We start from the raw sequence: 17,120 nt of genomic DNA on the forward strand, positions 1-17,120 counted from the left end.
GTTAATTAAAAACACCTATATTATTTTACCTAATCAAACTAAGGTATACTCTGAGATAGTATATTCAGAAAATTCAGTTATATTCAGTTCTGGCACATTCTTGGATAAAATATCCTAATGAACCACTTCCATAAAATATGTATTAATTTGTGTATGTGCAGATAGATATGTAAATACACACCTATGTATGCATATACCCCCTCCACACAAAAATAGATTTTCACATACATAAAAATGTGTGTATAAACACTAAGCCATGAGTAATCTGAAAAATAGCTCCACGTTAAAAAAGGACCAATATTGGTCAGAGGGTTAATAGTTTCCTAACTGAAAGGTAAAATGGGTAGATGAAAACAGTAGGAAAAAGGTGGTGACTTTATAGACAGGTAGGTAGGTGGTTAGGTTGGGGACAGAAGGTAAGAAGTAGGAAAATTGGTAAACATCAAAAGAGTACTTTATAGTAATTTTTATAAACTTTCTTATGAATGATTATGTAAAAAACATTCCCTTAAATTTCTGATTAAACAAAAAACAGTAAGGTTAGAAAGATCGATAACTTGTCCATAACTTATAAATAAATTTATTTATTCAATAAGTATTTACTGAGTGCCTACCATGGGTAAGGTGCTGTTCCCCAACCCCTAGTTAGGTGTACTGCTAAAGATACTGGCAGTACATCGAATTCTAATTATTAATCTAGAGATTTCTGCTTTTATTTCAAAGAATGTTCTGTCCTTAAAGTCATAATACTTTCCTTCTCTCATTCCCAAATTAGCCTCATAAGTACATGGAGTTAGTTCACATGGAACTACAGATTCCAAATAGCATCTATTCAATAAATATTTATTAAATAAATGCCTACTGTGTGCCAAACACTGTGCTAAGTGCTGGGGATAGAAAGACAAAAACAAGTTAATCCTTGCCCTCAAGGGAAAGGACTGGGGAAAACATTATTTTTAAGGACAAGAAAATACAAAGCATGTACAAAATAAATACAAAGTCATTTCAGAGGAAAGGAGAGCTAAAAACTTGGAAAGTGAGGAAAGACCCCGTGTAGGTGTCATGTGAAATGAGTCTTGAAGGGTTCCAAAAGGCAGAGAAGAGGGAATGCATCAAAGCACAGGGTCTGGATGATTCAAAGTCATGGTGATGAGAAATGCAATGTCACATACAGAGAACATTAATTAGTCCAGGATGTAGGTTCTAACACAGGGCCTCGAGGCTGCAGGTTCCTCACCTCTGACCAAATAAGTTCATAAAGGTGTGTGTATTGTCTAATCAGTTTAGAAAGTGAGACTGAAGATAGGCTATGAAGGGTTTTAAGTGACACAGCACTTCGTACTTTATCCCAAAGAAAACAGAGAACTACTGAAGCTTCTTGAGCCATCAGTCGCGCATTCACTAAGCACCTACTATGTGTGGGCCACTGTGGCAAGCAGAAAGGATGCAAAGAAAGGCAAAAACATGCTCTGCAATCAAGGAACCACGATTTAAGGAGGGAGACAATGTGCAAACATCTGTCCGTCCGTCCGTCTGTCTGTCTGTCTGTACTACAAAACACCACCTACTGGAGATGATCTCAGAGGGAAGGCACAAAAGCATTAAGCGAGATCAACAAAGACTTCTTGCAAAAGCTGAGATTTTAGATGAGACTTTAAGGAAGCCAGAAGTTCTCAAATGTGGGGAACAAGGTCAGAAAGCCATGCTCTGCAAAAAATTATGAGAAATAATGTCTCTCTCCAGGAGACATAGTAAGTCGTTCTTGAATCTCATCATGGAGACCAAACTATAAGGTATGCTCTAACGAAATATAATTAACTAGAAGGTTGGCTGGGTGGCACAGTGGATAGAGTGTCAAGTCTGTCAGAAAGACTCAACTTCCTGAGTTCAAATCTAGGTTCAGGCACTGGTTATGGGATGCTGGGCAGGAAATTAAACCCTATTTGTCTTGTTGTGGAATTGAATCCTGTAAACTAAAAGTAAACAAACAAATTTTTAAAAATAAAGAAAATTATGAAATGAGAGTCAACAGCCTGACTGAGGAAAATAATACCTTCCCCATGTGTAAAAACGAACTGGAGAAGGAAATGGCAAACCACTCCAGTATTTCTGCCAGGAAAAAAATCCCAAATAGGGTCATAAAGAGTTGGACTCACTGAACAAGAACAAACTAAAAATATTATCATTCAATTATACAAACACTTAAGTGTAAGAAATACAAAGGTGTAAAACGATGCAATTCCTACCCACAGTCTTAAGCTAATACATGAATGAGCTATATACACACCTGACAAGGTAAAACATAATTAAGTGAATGAGAGAGGTCAAACAGAATAACTGAAAAGATTCAAGGAGAAATCATTTCTATTTGGGGGATAAAGCAAAAGTAGTCTCTTAGCTGTACCTTGAAGGAGAAGAAAGATGTCAACAGATAAAAATAGGAGAAAAGGCTTTTCCACTCTTGAGGAGAGGACAAACAAAGGCATGGAAGCAAAAGTAGGCAGAGCAAGATTAGACATAGTCCATTTTTCCTAAGTTGTAGAATGTGCAAAACAAAGTGCTATGAAATAAGGTTAGAAATATAAGTTGAAGGTAGTAGACTGTGAAGTGCTCCTTCTGTCAGAGTAAAGAATCTGTATTTTATATAACAGGCAAAGAGATTTCCTTCTAAGTGAGCTGCCTGAACAGAAGGCAGACACCATATATCTACTCCAGAAACCCCCAAATCACACCTGATTGAATAAAGATCATAAGAAATTATACTAAGTGACCTCTTCCACCACAGAAATTAAGGGAAAAAAAATCAGTCAGAAGCACACAAGCAATAGAAAAGGGAAGAGGACCCACCAGCAAAGTCATCTCCAGTTCAGAGTAGCCCCTCCAGCCTGACCAGAGATGAACCTAGGATATGCAGGGCCTTTAAGGCTCAGTGTCCAAAGGCAGAAAGAACAAAAGTCTCTCCTGAGAAAGCTCTAGGGTTAGAGGACTTTGGGAGCCCAAGGAAGTAGCAGCATGCAGCAACCAGCAGTCCCCTGGTGCCTTAGCAGTCAGACCACTATTCCTCAGGCCCAGGGTCTGAGGTGAGACAAAAACAGAGCAACCAACCCATTTGGAAGCACAGCAGGAAGAGAAGCCAGGCCTTGACAAAAAGCCCCAACTCAAAAATTAAAGTTGGAAAGAGGAGTAAGTCAAAGAAAACACCAACCAGTATCAAAAGATAATTTCAAATCTAGAGATTCCTTCTTCTCCTTAAAAAAAAAAAAAAGACTGCATAACAACTACAAGTAAGGATTCAGAAAAAAAAAATGACTTTTCCAGAAAGACTTACATGACTACCTAAAAGAAATGAAGCAAGAGATAAAAAAGATGAAACAAAAATTCTGGAGGAAACAGAAGAATAGCTTAGAAGAGAAAATAGTAAGCTTCACTCAAGAAATGAACTCCTTTAAAAAAAAGAACAAACAAAACAAATCAATGATTCCATGTGAAGACAATAAATATCAGAGCAAAATAAAAAGAATGAAGAAGACAGAAGATATCTGATACAAAAAACAACTCACCTGGAAAACAGGTCAAGGAAAGAAAATTTTAAGAATCAATAGAATAATTGAAAACCATAATCTTTTTTAAAAGCCTGGACACTATATGTCTGGAAATCATAAATGAAAATAGCTCCGAGCTATTAAAACCAGGAAGCAAATTAAAGAAGAACAAATCAACCAATCACCTCCTGAAAGGAAGCCAAAAAGGAAAAGTCCCAGAATGTAATAACCAAAACGCAAAATTCCCACATCAAGAAAAAATACTACAAATAGCCAGAAAGAATCAATTCTAATTTTTTTTTTTTTTAGCTTTTTGGAGGGCAACTGGGGTTAAGTGACTTGCTCAAGGTCACATGGCTAGTTTTTGTGTTAAGTATCTGAGGCCACATTGGAACTCAGGTCCTCCTGACTCCTGAGCCGGTGCTCTATTCACTGTGCCACCTAGCCACCCCAAATCAATTCAATTTCTAAGGAACTACAGTTAAGCTTCTACTAAAGACCATAGGAGATTCTGGAATATAATATTCTAAAAAGACGAGATAGGTTTCCAACCAAAGTAACTTACTCTGCAAAACTGTATAATCCTAGAGAGGAAAAAAAAATAGATATAGAATAGAGGACTTTAAAGCATTCCTGATGACAAGATGAAAGCTGAGTAGGAACTCTGAAATACAAACACAAAAGTCCAGAGAATCCTAGAAAGGTAATTTGATTTTAGAAACTGGAAGGAGTTGTATGATGATCTAGTGCCAACATTCTGAGTGAAGGATAATAAATAAGGATCCCTTCAGAACATTAAGGTTTTCAAAGGTTATTGAGCGAGTTAAATAAGAATAATAAGAATAAATAAGAAAAATGGAGGTTATAGAAGTAGACCAGTTCTGTTCTGAGGGTATGAAGTAGAGAAAAAGAAGAGAGAATAAAAGGAATGCACTAGTGTAGAAATAAAGTAAAAGAAGGGTGGTAGAATTTGCTATTTCTCATAACTATAGTACATCAGAACACATATACATGGAAGAAGAAGTGGAGAGTGGGCAACATATGAACCTTACTCTTATCTGAAATGGACAAAGGAGAATGGACACACACACACACATATACATACAAACAGTTGGATGTAGAAATATATCAAATGCAAAATGGAAATAAGTGAGGATATGGAGGCTTAAGAGAGAGGTTAATAATGGTGAGAATAATCACAAACAAAATGAACTTCTGAATCCTTAAGTGGGGAGTATAAAAAAATGGGGGGGAATAAAGAGCTAGAATCTAAAGAGGTGCCATAAATAGCTTTGTAAGACAACTGGGGTATGGTTAAATAAATTGTAGTATGATTATATACAAGATGATAACAGAATATCAGTGTACCACAAAAAGTTATGAAAAAGATAAACTTCAGAGAATCCTGATTAGTATTATCTGACAGAGTGAAGTAAGCTGAAACAAGAGAATAATTTATACAAGGATAATGACACAGTAAAGAGAAACAGCTTTGAAAGCTTTTTTTACAACTTTGATCAATGCAATGCCCAACCATGTCTATGGAGGACCTATAATGCAACATCTCACCCACATCCTGACAGAGAGGTGGACTCAAGGTACAAAAACATACATCTGCGGTCATGGACACTGTGTAAAATTTGTTTTGTTTCACTAGGCTTCTTACATGGGATTTTAAAAAATATCTTGTGTTCCCTCCCCCCAGGGTGAGGGACACGGGAGGGTATTATATAACGAAGCTAAAAAAATAAAAAGACCACAGCAACATTTTTTTAAAAAGCACAGAAGAGAACTGAAAGAAGTTCAGAAGGAAGCATGAGCAGAATCATTTTGAAAATAACATGAAGGCTTTATTATACATATATTTTAAAATGATATGAAATAGAGATTCATATAGAATTCATATAGAATCCTCATCTTGTGTTCTGCTACATATATAAACACTCTTGGTTTTTAAAGTCTAAAAAATTTAAAAAAAAAAACAAGAAATGGGGAATGACTTAAAGTTTTTTTTTTTAAGCAGAATAGTATAAAAATTACTTTGGCAGTAGCTTGAAAGAGAATGAGAAAGATTGGAAAGGGAGAACAATTAGAAGGTCATTACAATAAGCTAGAATGACAGGGGAGGGACAGGGGAGGCTAGGTGGTTCAGTGAATAGAGCACCAGCCCTGGAGTCATGAGGACCTGAGTTCAAATCTGGCCTCAGACACTTGACACAATTACTAGCCGTGTGACTTTGGGCAAGTCACTTAACTCCAACTGCCCTCCAAAAAGGAGGGGAAAAAAAGCTAGAACAAGAATCTGAGAAAGAGAGAAGGGATAGCACAAGTAATAGTGACAACAAGCACACATGAGAGAAAGGGAAGTAATCAAAGGCTATGATAGGCAAGTATGGATATGAGAGAAATTTCAGAACAGAGGATGAAAGAAAGGGCAAAAAGTCAAAAATGACTTCAAGTGTTAGAAACTTCAGTGGCTCATTAGTGTCTATGGAAGAAGGTATTCTAACCAGCCAGCATTCATAATCCAATCTATTTTCCAGATATATCACTCCTGTGGAGAAGAACACAACAGGATGTTACAGAGGGATGAAAATATCTCAAAAAATTAACACTCTTTATCTATGAAAAGTACCAATGAACAGCCTTCTGATGTTGATTTATTTTCCCAAGGATGCTTTTCTTTTTTTTTTTTTTTAAAGTACTCAGGGCTAAGTAACTTGCTCAAAGTTACACGGCCAGTTATTTTTGTGTGGGTGCTGAGTATCTGAGGCCAGAACCGATCCCAGGTCTCCTGACGCTGGGGTGTGTGTGTGTGTGTGTGTGTGTGTGTGCGTGCGTGCGTGCGTGCGTGCGTGCGTGCGTGTGTGTGTGTGTGTGTATGTGCTTTGTGTGTGTGTCTGTGTGTGTGTGTGTCTGTGTGTGTGTGCTGGTGCTCTTCCTCACTGCGCCACCTGGCTGCCCCACCAAGGAGGCTTTTCTATTGGGAAAATAAAGTACTGACCAGTTGACAAGCATTCTAGACTACTTGGCAAACATATTTCTTATTTTACATTGATTCCAGCTGATAAATCAGTTGTTTCAGTACGCTCACCATAAAGTCAGCTAGTAGCTCTCTTTCTTTCTCTAATGCTACCTTAACTACAACAAATTCAATAGACTGAAATAAATTAATCACACACAAAGACTTGAAACATGTAATATCCTCTCAATACATAAATTGACTACTTTGATAACTGCCCTACAAAAAAAAATAGCAATTAACTTGAGATGACCTAAAATAATAATGCTGCTTTCCACAATGTTATAGATATAGGGGAAGGGAAAGGAATAAGCATTTAGATAGTGCCTACTATGTACCAAGTGCTTTTTTACAAATATTATCCTCACAACAACCCTTCAAGGTAGCTGCTATTATTATCTCCATTTTACAATTAGGAAACTGGAGAAAAGAGGTTAAATGATTTGTCCAGGGTCACACGGCTAACATGTGTCTGAGACCAGATCTAAACTTGGGTCCTTCTGATTCCAGACCCAGTGTTTTATCCACTGTACCACCTGTTACTTCTACAGAGGTAGATTTAGTCTACTCATTGCTGTGAGTGATTTCATTCTCTACAAAAATTCCTCTCAGGATTGGGGAAAAAGTATATTAAGTAACTTGGGCATTTTCTATTCACTCTTTAAACAGTATCAACTCATTTTTTCAAACCTCAAATACAGCATTGGCACATGCCTCCAAAACATGCTATGTATAACTGTATATCTTCTGAATTCCTATTACCTCAGCACCACAGTAGTTGAATATCCCCACAACACTGACAGGCACCAGTTTGTTTACACAGCGGCCTAGTGCTTTCCGTCCAAGGGCAAAGACAAAAGGGATTTCTTGCTCCCGTGCCATAGCTATTACATTATAAAGTGCCTCGTCTAGGCCACCTGGAGAAAAAAATCAAGATCACAAATTTAAGTAATTTTATTCCCTAAACTGGTCTAATACTCTATATCTAATATTCCATATGTTCTAAATTGAGCTAATATTCCATTTTTAAAGTAAAAATAGTAGTAGTTTAAATGACTCTAAGTTCCTATAGCAAGCACACTGCACCATAAAATCTCACATCAATAGTAGTATTACCTCCTATTTTACATCTTTTCCATGTATGTATATCTTGTTTCCTCAACTAAACTGTAAGCTTCTCAAAGGTAGGATTCTTTTCTTCTATGTGTTTTGTAGGTATCTTTTGCCTAGCAAAGTGCCTGGGAGTTGAATAAACTTCCTATCAACAAGCATTTAACTTCTCATAATAGACTACAAATTAGTTTGCTGTTACAAATAGACATTCTTTTTCTCTCATTCTCAGTTCAATTAACAAACACACTATGAAGTAATAAAGAAAATCATAGACAAATGTTTTCAATATGTTGCCTATTGAACAAGGCTATAGTGAAGAATGGCTCCAATTTATTATTGCATTTCAGCAAAAGAAAACCAATGGCACTTTTCTGCTCTTTTAACAAACAACATGTAAAAATGGCAAAAGTGCATTTGTTCCATCAGCCATAAGTCTGTAACAATAGATTTCACACTACTAAACCTTTACCAATGACATTAAGGGTAACATTCCTTCTGCCCCTTTTAACAGAAAGGACGTAAAGGAGACGAAAAAGAAGCACCTGGAAAGCAGATGGCTTCAAATGGCTTGAGAAACACACTGAACACTAACTACTGTTTTAATTTTTAGATGGTTGAGCAAATGTTAATGAAACAAAAATGAGTATTTTCTCTGAAGTGCAAGCACCAAATTTTAATTAAGTATTCAGGTTTTGAGAGACTCTTAGTTTTCAATATTTTGCAAAAATGTCAACTGAGAAAAAGCTACATCCTCCTGCACTGTGTAGCACACTATGTAAGTTCAATAATCACACTGCAGTCATACACACACACACCCAGGCACTTCAATAGGTAGGGAAACCACCTTCCTACCTACCTTTTGACTGTATTTTTTCACAATTGGGAGAAATAATAACACATTTGATCTTGTTTAACTTCATATGCTTGGTAACCTCCCGAAGGCCCATAACTAGACGTCTTCTTGCTTTTGCTCTTACAGGGTCCTTTTGGTAAATGCGCTCCTGAAAACTAACAAGCTCTTGAAGAAGCAGAGTCACACATTCATCAATTTCTTTACAGAGAACCTGATTACAGTACCTGTTAAGAAAAAAAAATTTTTTTTAAAGTTAGATCTTTGAACACTTGCATCTTTTTTTCATTTTACAGTGGCTCTTAGAAAGCATTCAATACAGAAAACCTTAACTATAACATTAAACTAAACATTCCCTTTATCCAACAAATAAAAAAGTATATTATTAGATCTGATCAAAAAAACATAATATTGAAGCTTCTTAAATCCTTTTAAGAAACCCCTATTTATATGTAAAATAATGAAGTGGACTGTACTGTTTTCAAATTTCAATTCCAGTTGTCTTCTGGTTGGGTGACAGATAAAATACCTCACAAATAAAATCAAAATTATTTGAATTATGATCCAAATCAAATGTTACGAGATGATGTGGTACAAATTCTTGAGTAAAGTGGGATAAAAGACATTTTTGTTTCATTCCAGAGGAATACCCATAAATGCACCAACAGTAACAGCAAAAAACACATTTTAACAACAGCGCTTCATGGTGGGAAAGTGGCTGTTCTTAAAACACTAGCACATCTCCCAAAATGGTTCTACAGCCAATTTCAAATACATGATCAAAAGGGCCCACTGGCTCCTAAATTTATATATTCCTCTTAATGTCATTACTAAAAGTTTAATTCTGTGGAGACTATTGTTACAAATATATGGTATGGAACAAATGCAGTTCTATCTTCTTATATATCTTTGCCCCAGGATCAGAGAAGTGTCATTGGCTCTGTGTCTAAGACCATTGCCAGAAAGGGAGTCTGTGGTCCAGGAGGGGATTAAATAACTCCTAAATTACTAGAGAAGTCTTGGGGTGAGACAAAAAGTTACTAAATTCTGTTACATCAAATAAAAGCATAGAGGAGGGGTGGGGAACCTCTGGCCTCAAGGCCACATGAATAGCCCTCTAGGTCCTCAGGTGCAACTCTTTGAATGAATCCAAACTTCACACAACAAATTCCCTTAATAAAAGGGATTTGTTTTGTAAAACTTGGAATTCAGTCAAAAGGCTGAAGGTCCAAGTGGCCTAAGTCCCAAGGACCTAGAAGGTCACAAGTGGCCTCAAGACAGCAGGTGCCCCACCTCTGGTATAGACTATGAAATCAGAGGTGGTTTCAGTGTAGAAAATGGGGGTGGGGGATGGGGCAGGGAGGAGAAATAAACAGAAAGGAAGGCGTTAGAAATGTGCTGTACAATTGCAGAGGCCAGCAGACACACAGACTGTGTAAGCTTGAACAAATCTCAGCTCACCTCTGACGTACTAGCTATATGACCCTGAACAAGTCAATTAACTCCTCAGTGTTCTAGGCAACTCTCACAGACTATAAATTGCAGAAATGCCTATCTACATAGGTAGAGGAAAATGTCCTAACCCAGGAGTTCCCTATACTAATGAAGTCTTAGGTCCAGTCCCTCTCCCTTTATCCCACCATACTCAGTCCTTTGTCAAAGAAAATTAAATAGACTCAATCTAAGGATAGCTATATTTTTCGATAAAAAACAGTGATTTCTAGTTTTATGATGGACAAAAATCAAGAAAAAGCATGCTAATAAAATGGTAAAACTATACTGTCCCATCCTCTGCTGCAAACCAACATTTTATATGGTAAGCAAATTTTAAAATGCATAAGCAAAAGCTTTATCAATAAGAATAAAAAATACAATTGAATTGGCTAGGGAGTTGAAAAAAAAGATGGACTTTTAATTCAGACAAATAAAGTAAAGTCAACTCAATAAGCACTTATTAAAGTCAACATGCCAAGCATTCTGCTAAGGGATGTGGGAACACAAATAGAGACAAAAATAGTTACTGTTCTCAAGGCACTCATATCCTAATGGGAAGACAACATGTAAACAACTACATACATATAAGATATACACAGGGAAAACTGAAGGTATTATTAAGAATTATGTGTGACCATGAAAGAAAATTTAGTCATTCTTTTTATTCTACTCCTATGAATCCTTTTATGGTGTCTTACTTCATGTAATATTTTAGTCTGTTGATCAACATTTGACATTTTTCTAATCTAAGCAAGAATAATTTGATAATGGCATCAGGAAAAGGAAGAGAAGCCAATATAGTTCAAATAAATACCTAAATTCCTAAAATATAAAGCGAGAAGCTTTCAAGTATAAGTTGCAATATTTGTAACATATAAAATTAGGTTCAGGAGACTCTTCTTTCATTTTAGAAAGTAATTCATTCCATATATTACTAATGGTTCACAGAGTTGACACATGTGCTGATGATGGCACAATGGTCAGTTCCTTAAGTTTACCCCCCCCAAAAAAATTAGCTTTGTGTAGAAAACATTTTTTGTAGCAGACGAGAGAGTTTGTCTCAAGATTGATACAAAGTACACGAGAGCAAGTTCCATGGAAAATCCAAGATAATCCTAAAAGTAAGATACTGACAAGATATCCCAGGCATCCAGATCAACCAAGTTTTATACAAAGAATAAATTCATTGTTAAATTATTTCTATGTGAAATACATTTTGATATATGATGAAATACGTAAATGCTTTAACCTGATGAAACTGTTCATTAAAAATAATTTTTCAAATATTTCTAAAAGATACTGAAAAAAATTTATGAATTAAAGGCAAATTTTATTCAAAGTTCAGTGAAAACACAATTCAATACTCATTATATTCTTGTATATGCACACACAGTAACAATAAAATAATAATGTTTAAATTTAGGAATGCCATCAGGATACTACATTCTACAAAATAATGGAGTCACTTGGTTCATAGTAACTCTTCATATGAACTATTACCAAACCTCATTTAATAAGGCACTATAGGACCTTCCCTTTGTAACAAAGAAAAATATCTAAGATCTTACTCTCTGAATCTTTTGCTGTGGATTTTGGTAATTGCTGAAGATGCCATTGGACTGCCTATCCCTGAGCTGGCAGGAGAGCCTTGTGACACAGGTGTCATGCAGTATGGAGAATTCTGACTTGCTGGAGATAGTGAAGTATCACTAGGCATACTTAGTCCAGTATCTGAAATTTAAAAAAAAAATTAGTTTAAAATCTTTCCAAACTCTAAAAAGTTCTTTTAAAAAATTTAGTATGGCAGATGGTTATCTCTTCAAAACATCTAGAAATCTTCGACAATACATTAATACCTTTTAGATTACCAAAAAGGAAACATTAATTTTATACTATTAAAATGTAAAATTTTCCTATTTCTATTTAAATAATTTTTAAAACTCTCCAATGGCCTTAAATTATGTAGAAAGAGTGAAGGCATGGATGTTAAATTCTAAAATATGAATACCTAGACAATTTACCTCTAAGAACAAAAGGTGGTAAATCCCTCAGCCACTGACTTTCTTCCCATACTTTACCATTTCCTAGCCTTCGCTTTGTGCTGCTTTCAAACACTTATTCCTCCCATCTGCTCCTTGGATTTTAGTCTACTTTATCTGATTTAAACATTTAAACCCTATAAAACAGGACAAAGCACCAATATAACCATATAATAATAATAACTATGAACAAAAATATGCTTTAACAAATATTACTGTCTCCTTTAATCTGTGTTCTTTTGCAACTATTTTTACATACTCAGTCATCTTACATACTATTTGAATTCTACTCTGTAGTATTTCCCATTCTTTTTCTACCTCTCACACTTGCCTTATTTGACATAGTAAAGTTTCATCTCAATCTTTCTCTTCCAGTTGGTTTTTTTCTCTTTATTCAGACCTTCCCATTTTAAGTAACACTTTCTTAATGCTACCACTTTTCTCCTAGTAATTACTTGTCTCTTTTCCCTTAACAACTAAATCCAATAGAAAATTCTGTTTAATCTGCCATCCCTTTATCTACTGTTGGCTGCCCTTTACTCGCTTCAAAACTCACTATTTTACAGAGAGCGGTCAATACTACTCTTTCTAGGTCCTGTCTTTCCAGATCTCTTGAATAAGATACCACATGTGAAAAAGTTTTATAAATCATAAAGAGTCACAGAAAGCTAAGTTACTATTGTTACCTTAGGTAGTCAATCACTCACTTCTCTGACCAACGTAATTTTCTTTCTAAAGACAGTATTCCACTTTGAATGAAGCACCTCCTTCAGTCACTCCTTCACCAACCCCAACCCGACTTCATTTCCCCCCCAGATTTAGTTCTTAATACCTTGATATATAGATGATAGATAGATAGACAGACAGACAGATAGATGCATAGATGATAGATAGATAGATAGATAGATAGATAGATAGATAGACAGACAGACAGAGAGATAGATGTATATAGCCCTCAGGGATCCTAGCTTCTACTGACAAATATGATCTAATCTACTTCATAAAACAGTACCTCTTGCACCTCTTGCTCTCTAGAACAGTACCAGAACATCTTTCTGGATCATGAAGTGGCAAACTAAGGCCTGCAAATCCAATCCACGACACTCACTACCTGTTTTTGTGCAGCCCAAATACTAAGAACAGTTTTTACATTTTTAAATTAAATTATATTTGCTTTTCATTCTGTTAACAGTTGCTCAATGGTAGCATTCATCTGATTAGTCTTCTCCTTCAAGTGATTGTTTAATTCATTTTTTTAACTCCCAAATCTGAACTCTGCAGCTTAAAGTCTAATGCATGCTTTATTTCTAACTAGTTACATTTAGTAATGTAAAAACCATTCTTAGCTCACAGGCTGTTAAAAAAAAAAAAGGCTGGTCAGATTTGGTCCACAGGCTGTAGTTTGTTGACCCTTGCTCTAGATAACTGGGTATCACATCTAGCTAACCAGTACAAAAAGAAATTTCCTTTTTTCTTCACTATGCTTCTACTGACCAGTTCTTCAGTTCCTTTTTTTTTTAAACAAATAAATTAAATTGATGCTTTTTTTTTGCCTTTTTGGAGGGCATCTGGGGTTAAGTAACTTGCCCAAGGTTACAAGGCTAGTTTTTTTGTGTGGGTGTTAAGTGTCTGAGGCCGGAACTGAACTCGGGTCCTCCTGACTCCAGGGCCGGCGCTTTTACTCACTGTGCCGCCCCGATGCTTTTTTTTTTTTTTTGTACATAAGTAATTTGCAGGTATATTCCTCCACCTCTAATTCTACCATTTAAGAATCAGATTCTCCCTTGTAATAAAGAAAAACAATGAATCAAAAACAACATGATACAGTGACCTCATTTGACATAAGCAACATTCTGCCCTTAAAATCCCACATCTCTTTAGTGATAGGATAGTTATTTTTCATTAACTTATTCTCCGGGACCATTATTTATTTTTTCCAGTTACTCAAAGTTCAGTTTCCTTTTAGTAATCTTTTCATTTACATTACTGTAGTCAGTCAAAATAGTTGTTCTAGCTGTTTCTTTCATTCTATATTAGTACATGTAAATCTTCCCATGTTTCTCTGAATTCTTCACATTCATAATTTTTGGGGGGTCCAGATCTATAATTTCATTAGTGTAGGGAACTTCCAATGAGTCAACTCCTACCAATACAACAACCTGGCCCTTTTCTGCCTCTTACAATCTTAGTAAGTTGCCTGGAACACTGAGACAGGTGGACGGACAAGATGAAAAAGGACCTTGACTCACATCCTCCTACCTCAATTGCCAGCTCTCCTGCCTCTCATTTCTAACTATGTGGTAATATTCTATTACATCCATATAACAGCTTTTTCAGTCATCCCCTAGTTATTAGACACTCACTTTGTTTCTAGTTCTTTGCTAACACAAAAAGTGTTGTTATAGACATCCTGGTTGGTCCCTGTTGAGATTTTCTGTTTTTTTATCTCTTTAGCATATGAACAAAGTAGTAACTTTTCTCATGTTAACTCTATTATGTAATTAGTAACAGAGGGTATGGTGAGATTAGTAACTTTTCTCATGTAATTCTGAATTGTTTTACAAAACAGTTGGACCAATTCATAATTCCACCTTGCAATACTGATTCCATTTTTGTCACTTTGGCTAATCTGCAGAGTTGAGTTAAAAACTTGGGACTTCTAAATTTTAATTTGCGTTTATCTTTTTATTAGTGATTTAGGTCATATTTTTACATGGATGTTGATAATCTGTAATTCTATTTATTCATATTCTTTGATCATTTATCCACTAAGCAATGGCTTTTGGTCTTAGATGTTTGTGTCAATTCTATTTCTTTGAATATCAGATTTTTGTCAGTGAAAATTGATCCAAGATTCCCCTCCACACCCAACAAACTAAATAGTTTTCATTATTTTGATTTTGCATTTACAAAAGTTTTTCGATTTAATTTTAATTTAATGTAATTGAAATCATCTATCTTGTCTTTCATGGTTATCTCTATTCCTTGCTTGGTTAAGAATTCTTTCATTGAAAAATATAGTTCCTTCAGTTCTCTTATGAATTTTTTTTTTACTGCTGTGACCTGGATATTACACAGGCCAATTTCCTGTTTGCAGATTATTGTATCATATGGTGTTCCATTGTTTCTTACAGTACCACCAGCTAGATGGTCCCCTAGACTAGTGCTTCGTAAACTGTAGGTTGCTATCCACAGTTTAAGAAGCACTGAAGGGGTTGTGAGTGGAAAAAGTTTAAGAAGCCCTGTCCTAGACTAAACCTGAATTGATTTACCATTATCCTCACTAAGTCAAATGCCAAAATTATGCTACACTTGTTCCAAGGGAAGCTGTGTACATCTGTCCTTGACCTTCCATTCCAACCATAAAAGTAGGTCCTCCTAAAATTCTAACTAAAGTTATTACTTCTTCAGCAGCTTCTTCACTATCTAAAAAGTTACTGTCAGATATAAAGTATACTTTGATCTTGTCAATTCCATATCAAGACTCTAATTCATCTCAAATGTTTTTCAAATAAATTTCAAACACTTGACAAAGCTGAGCCTCAAGCTATTATGCCACCAGGTGACTACAGCTAAAGATCTTCCTTCTGCTAGTCATACGTATCCACCTACATCCCAACCGAGCTGACCCAGTCATTCCCTATTTTCTGTTCTTATGTTATAATTTATTACCAAAAACTACCCTCCAACAGTCATAAATCTAACAGCTTTTAATCATTTAAAGCATCTCTCCCATCTGTCTTTTGAAATTCTACCCTTCCTTCAATGGCTCCCCATTCACCTGGAGCCCATTAAAGGGTGCTAAAAGATAGAAGGTATTGAGCTGGTGGAATAGTTCTTTTCCCAATGACTCCAGCTTAAAATCTCCTCATTTGGAGCAGTGTGTCACCAATGGAGGGAAGCCCTTACTGCAAAAGTCTGAGTCTGACTATCACTTGCACAGAGCTATCAAATAAAAGAGAAGCCCATCAAGACTTACAATCTTCCTTGACACCAGGTCCTAAGGTTCATTTGCACTCTAGGATCACTGGGTCTTTCTCCATCCACACTGTTGTTTATCCTTCTGATGTGCTTTCTCCCCCAACTAGAATGTAAGTTCTCAAAGAACAGACACTTTTTCTGTTTGTATTCTCAACTCTTAGCTCTATGATAGACACATAGTCATCACTGAATAAGTGTTTTTCCATTTCACTACAAGGCCTAGCACAAATGCAACTTAGTCCATGAAGTTTTCACTGATGCTACCTATGACCTTTCTCTTTCCCATCTAGCATAGCTCTTTATATCTCTTATATGATGGTCACAACATGACTAAAACAGAAAATATGTTTTGCATGACTGTACATGCACCTATATCAAACTCCTTACCTTTTCAGGGAGGGAATAGGGGAGGAAAATGAGAAAATTTGGGACTCAAAATTTTAAAAAGCAAAGGTTGGGGCGGCTAGGTGGTGCAGTAAACAGAGCACCAGCCCTGGAGTCAGGAGGACCTGAATTCAAATCTGGTCTCAGACACTTGACACAATTACTAGCCATGTGACTTTGGGCAAGTCACTTAACCCCAATTTCCCTTCAAAAATAAAAAAAAAAAGGTTAAAAAAATTTACATGCAATTGGGAAAAAAAATAAAATGTTACTAGAGAAAAATAAACATACTATGTCATATATTTATGTATATATGTTTTTTTTTTTACCATACTAGACTGTAAAGAGTAGGAACCAGGTCTTATCTCTGTAGTTCACATAATGCCTTATAAATAGGTACTGAATAAATCAAAGTTCACTTTACCTGAAAAATCTTTCCTAAAAGCAAAGCACTCTACGAATATGTCAAATATTTATTAAAGCTCCATTGTTGTTCAGCCATTTAGCATGTCCAACTCTTCGTATTCCATGGACTTGTCCATGGGATTTTCTTCGCAAAGATACTGCTGTGGTTCACCATTTCCTTCTCCAATGTGTCCCCATTTTACAGTTGAGGAAATGAGGCAAAAAGGAGTTAAAGTGACCTACCCAGGGTCCAGGGTCACACAACTAATAACTGTTTAAGGACAGATCAG

At 35.9% G+C, this 17,120-nt stretch overlaps 1 protein-coding gene across 6 annotated transcripts in view; it reads right to left on the reverse strand.

The window, feature by feature from the left end:
* Positions 1 to 17,120, reverse strand: part of SECISBP2L (SECIS binding protein 2 like) — an 80,767-nt gene that overhangs the window by 15,614 nt on the left and 48,033 nt on the right. For all 6 annotated transcript variants that reach the window (XM_069098009.1, XM_069098012.1, XM_069098011.1 and 3 more), the window contains 3 exons: positions 11,590 to 11,752; positions 8,534 to 8,754; positions 7,327 to 7,481 (listed from right to left, as the gene is read on the reverse strand). In XM_069098009.1, the coding sequence (XP_068954110.1) occupies positions 7,327 to 7,481; positions 8,534 to 8,754; positions 11,590 to 11,752 (539 nt within the window). The remainder of the gene's footprint in view (positions 1 to 7,326; positions 7,482 to 8,533; positions 8,755 to 11,589; positions 11,753 to 17,120) is intronic.

Source organism: Petaurus breviceps, unplaced genomic scaffold, assembly GCF_028583685.1.
Source record: "Petaurus breviceps papuanus isolate PSGF00001 unplaced genomic scaffold, PetGlider_PUasm1.0 37, whole genome shotgun sequence".
NCBI classification, from domain to species: Eukaryota; Metazoa; Chordata; class Mammalia; order Diprotodontia; family Petauridae; genus Petaurus; species Petaurus breviceps.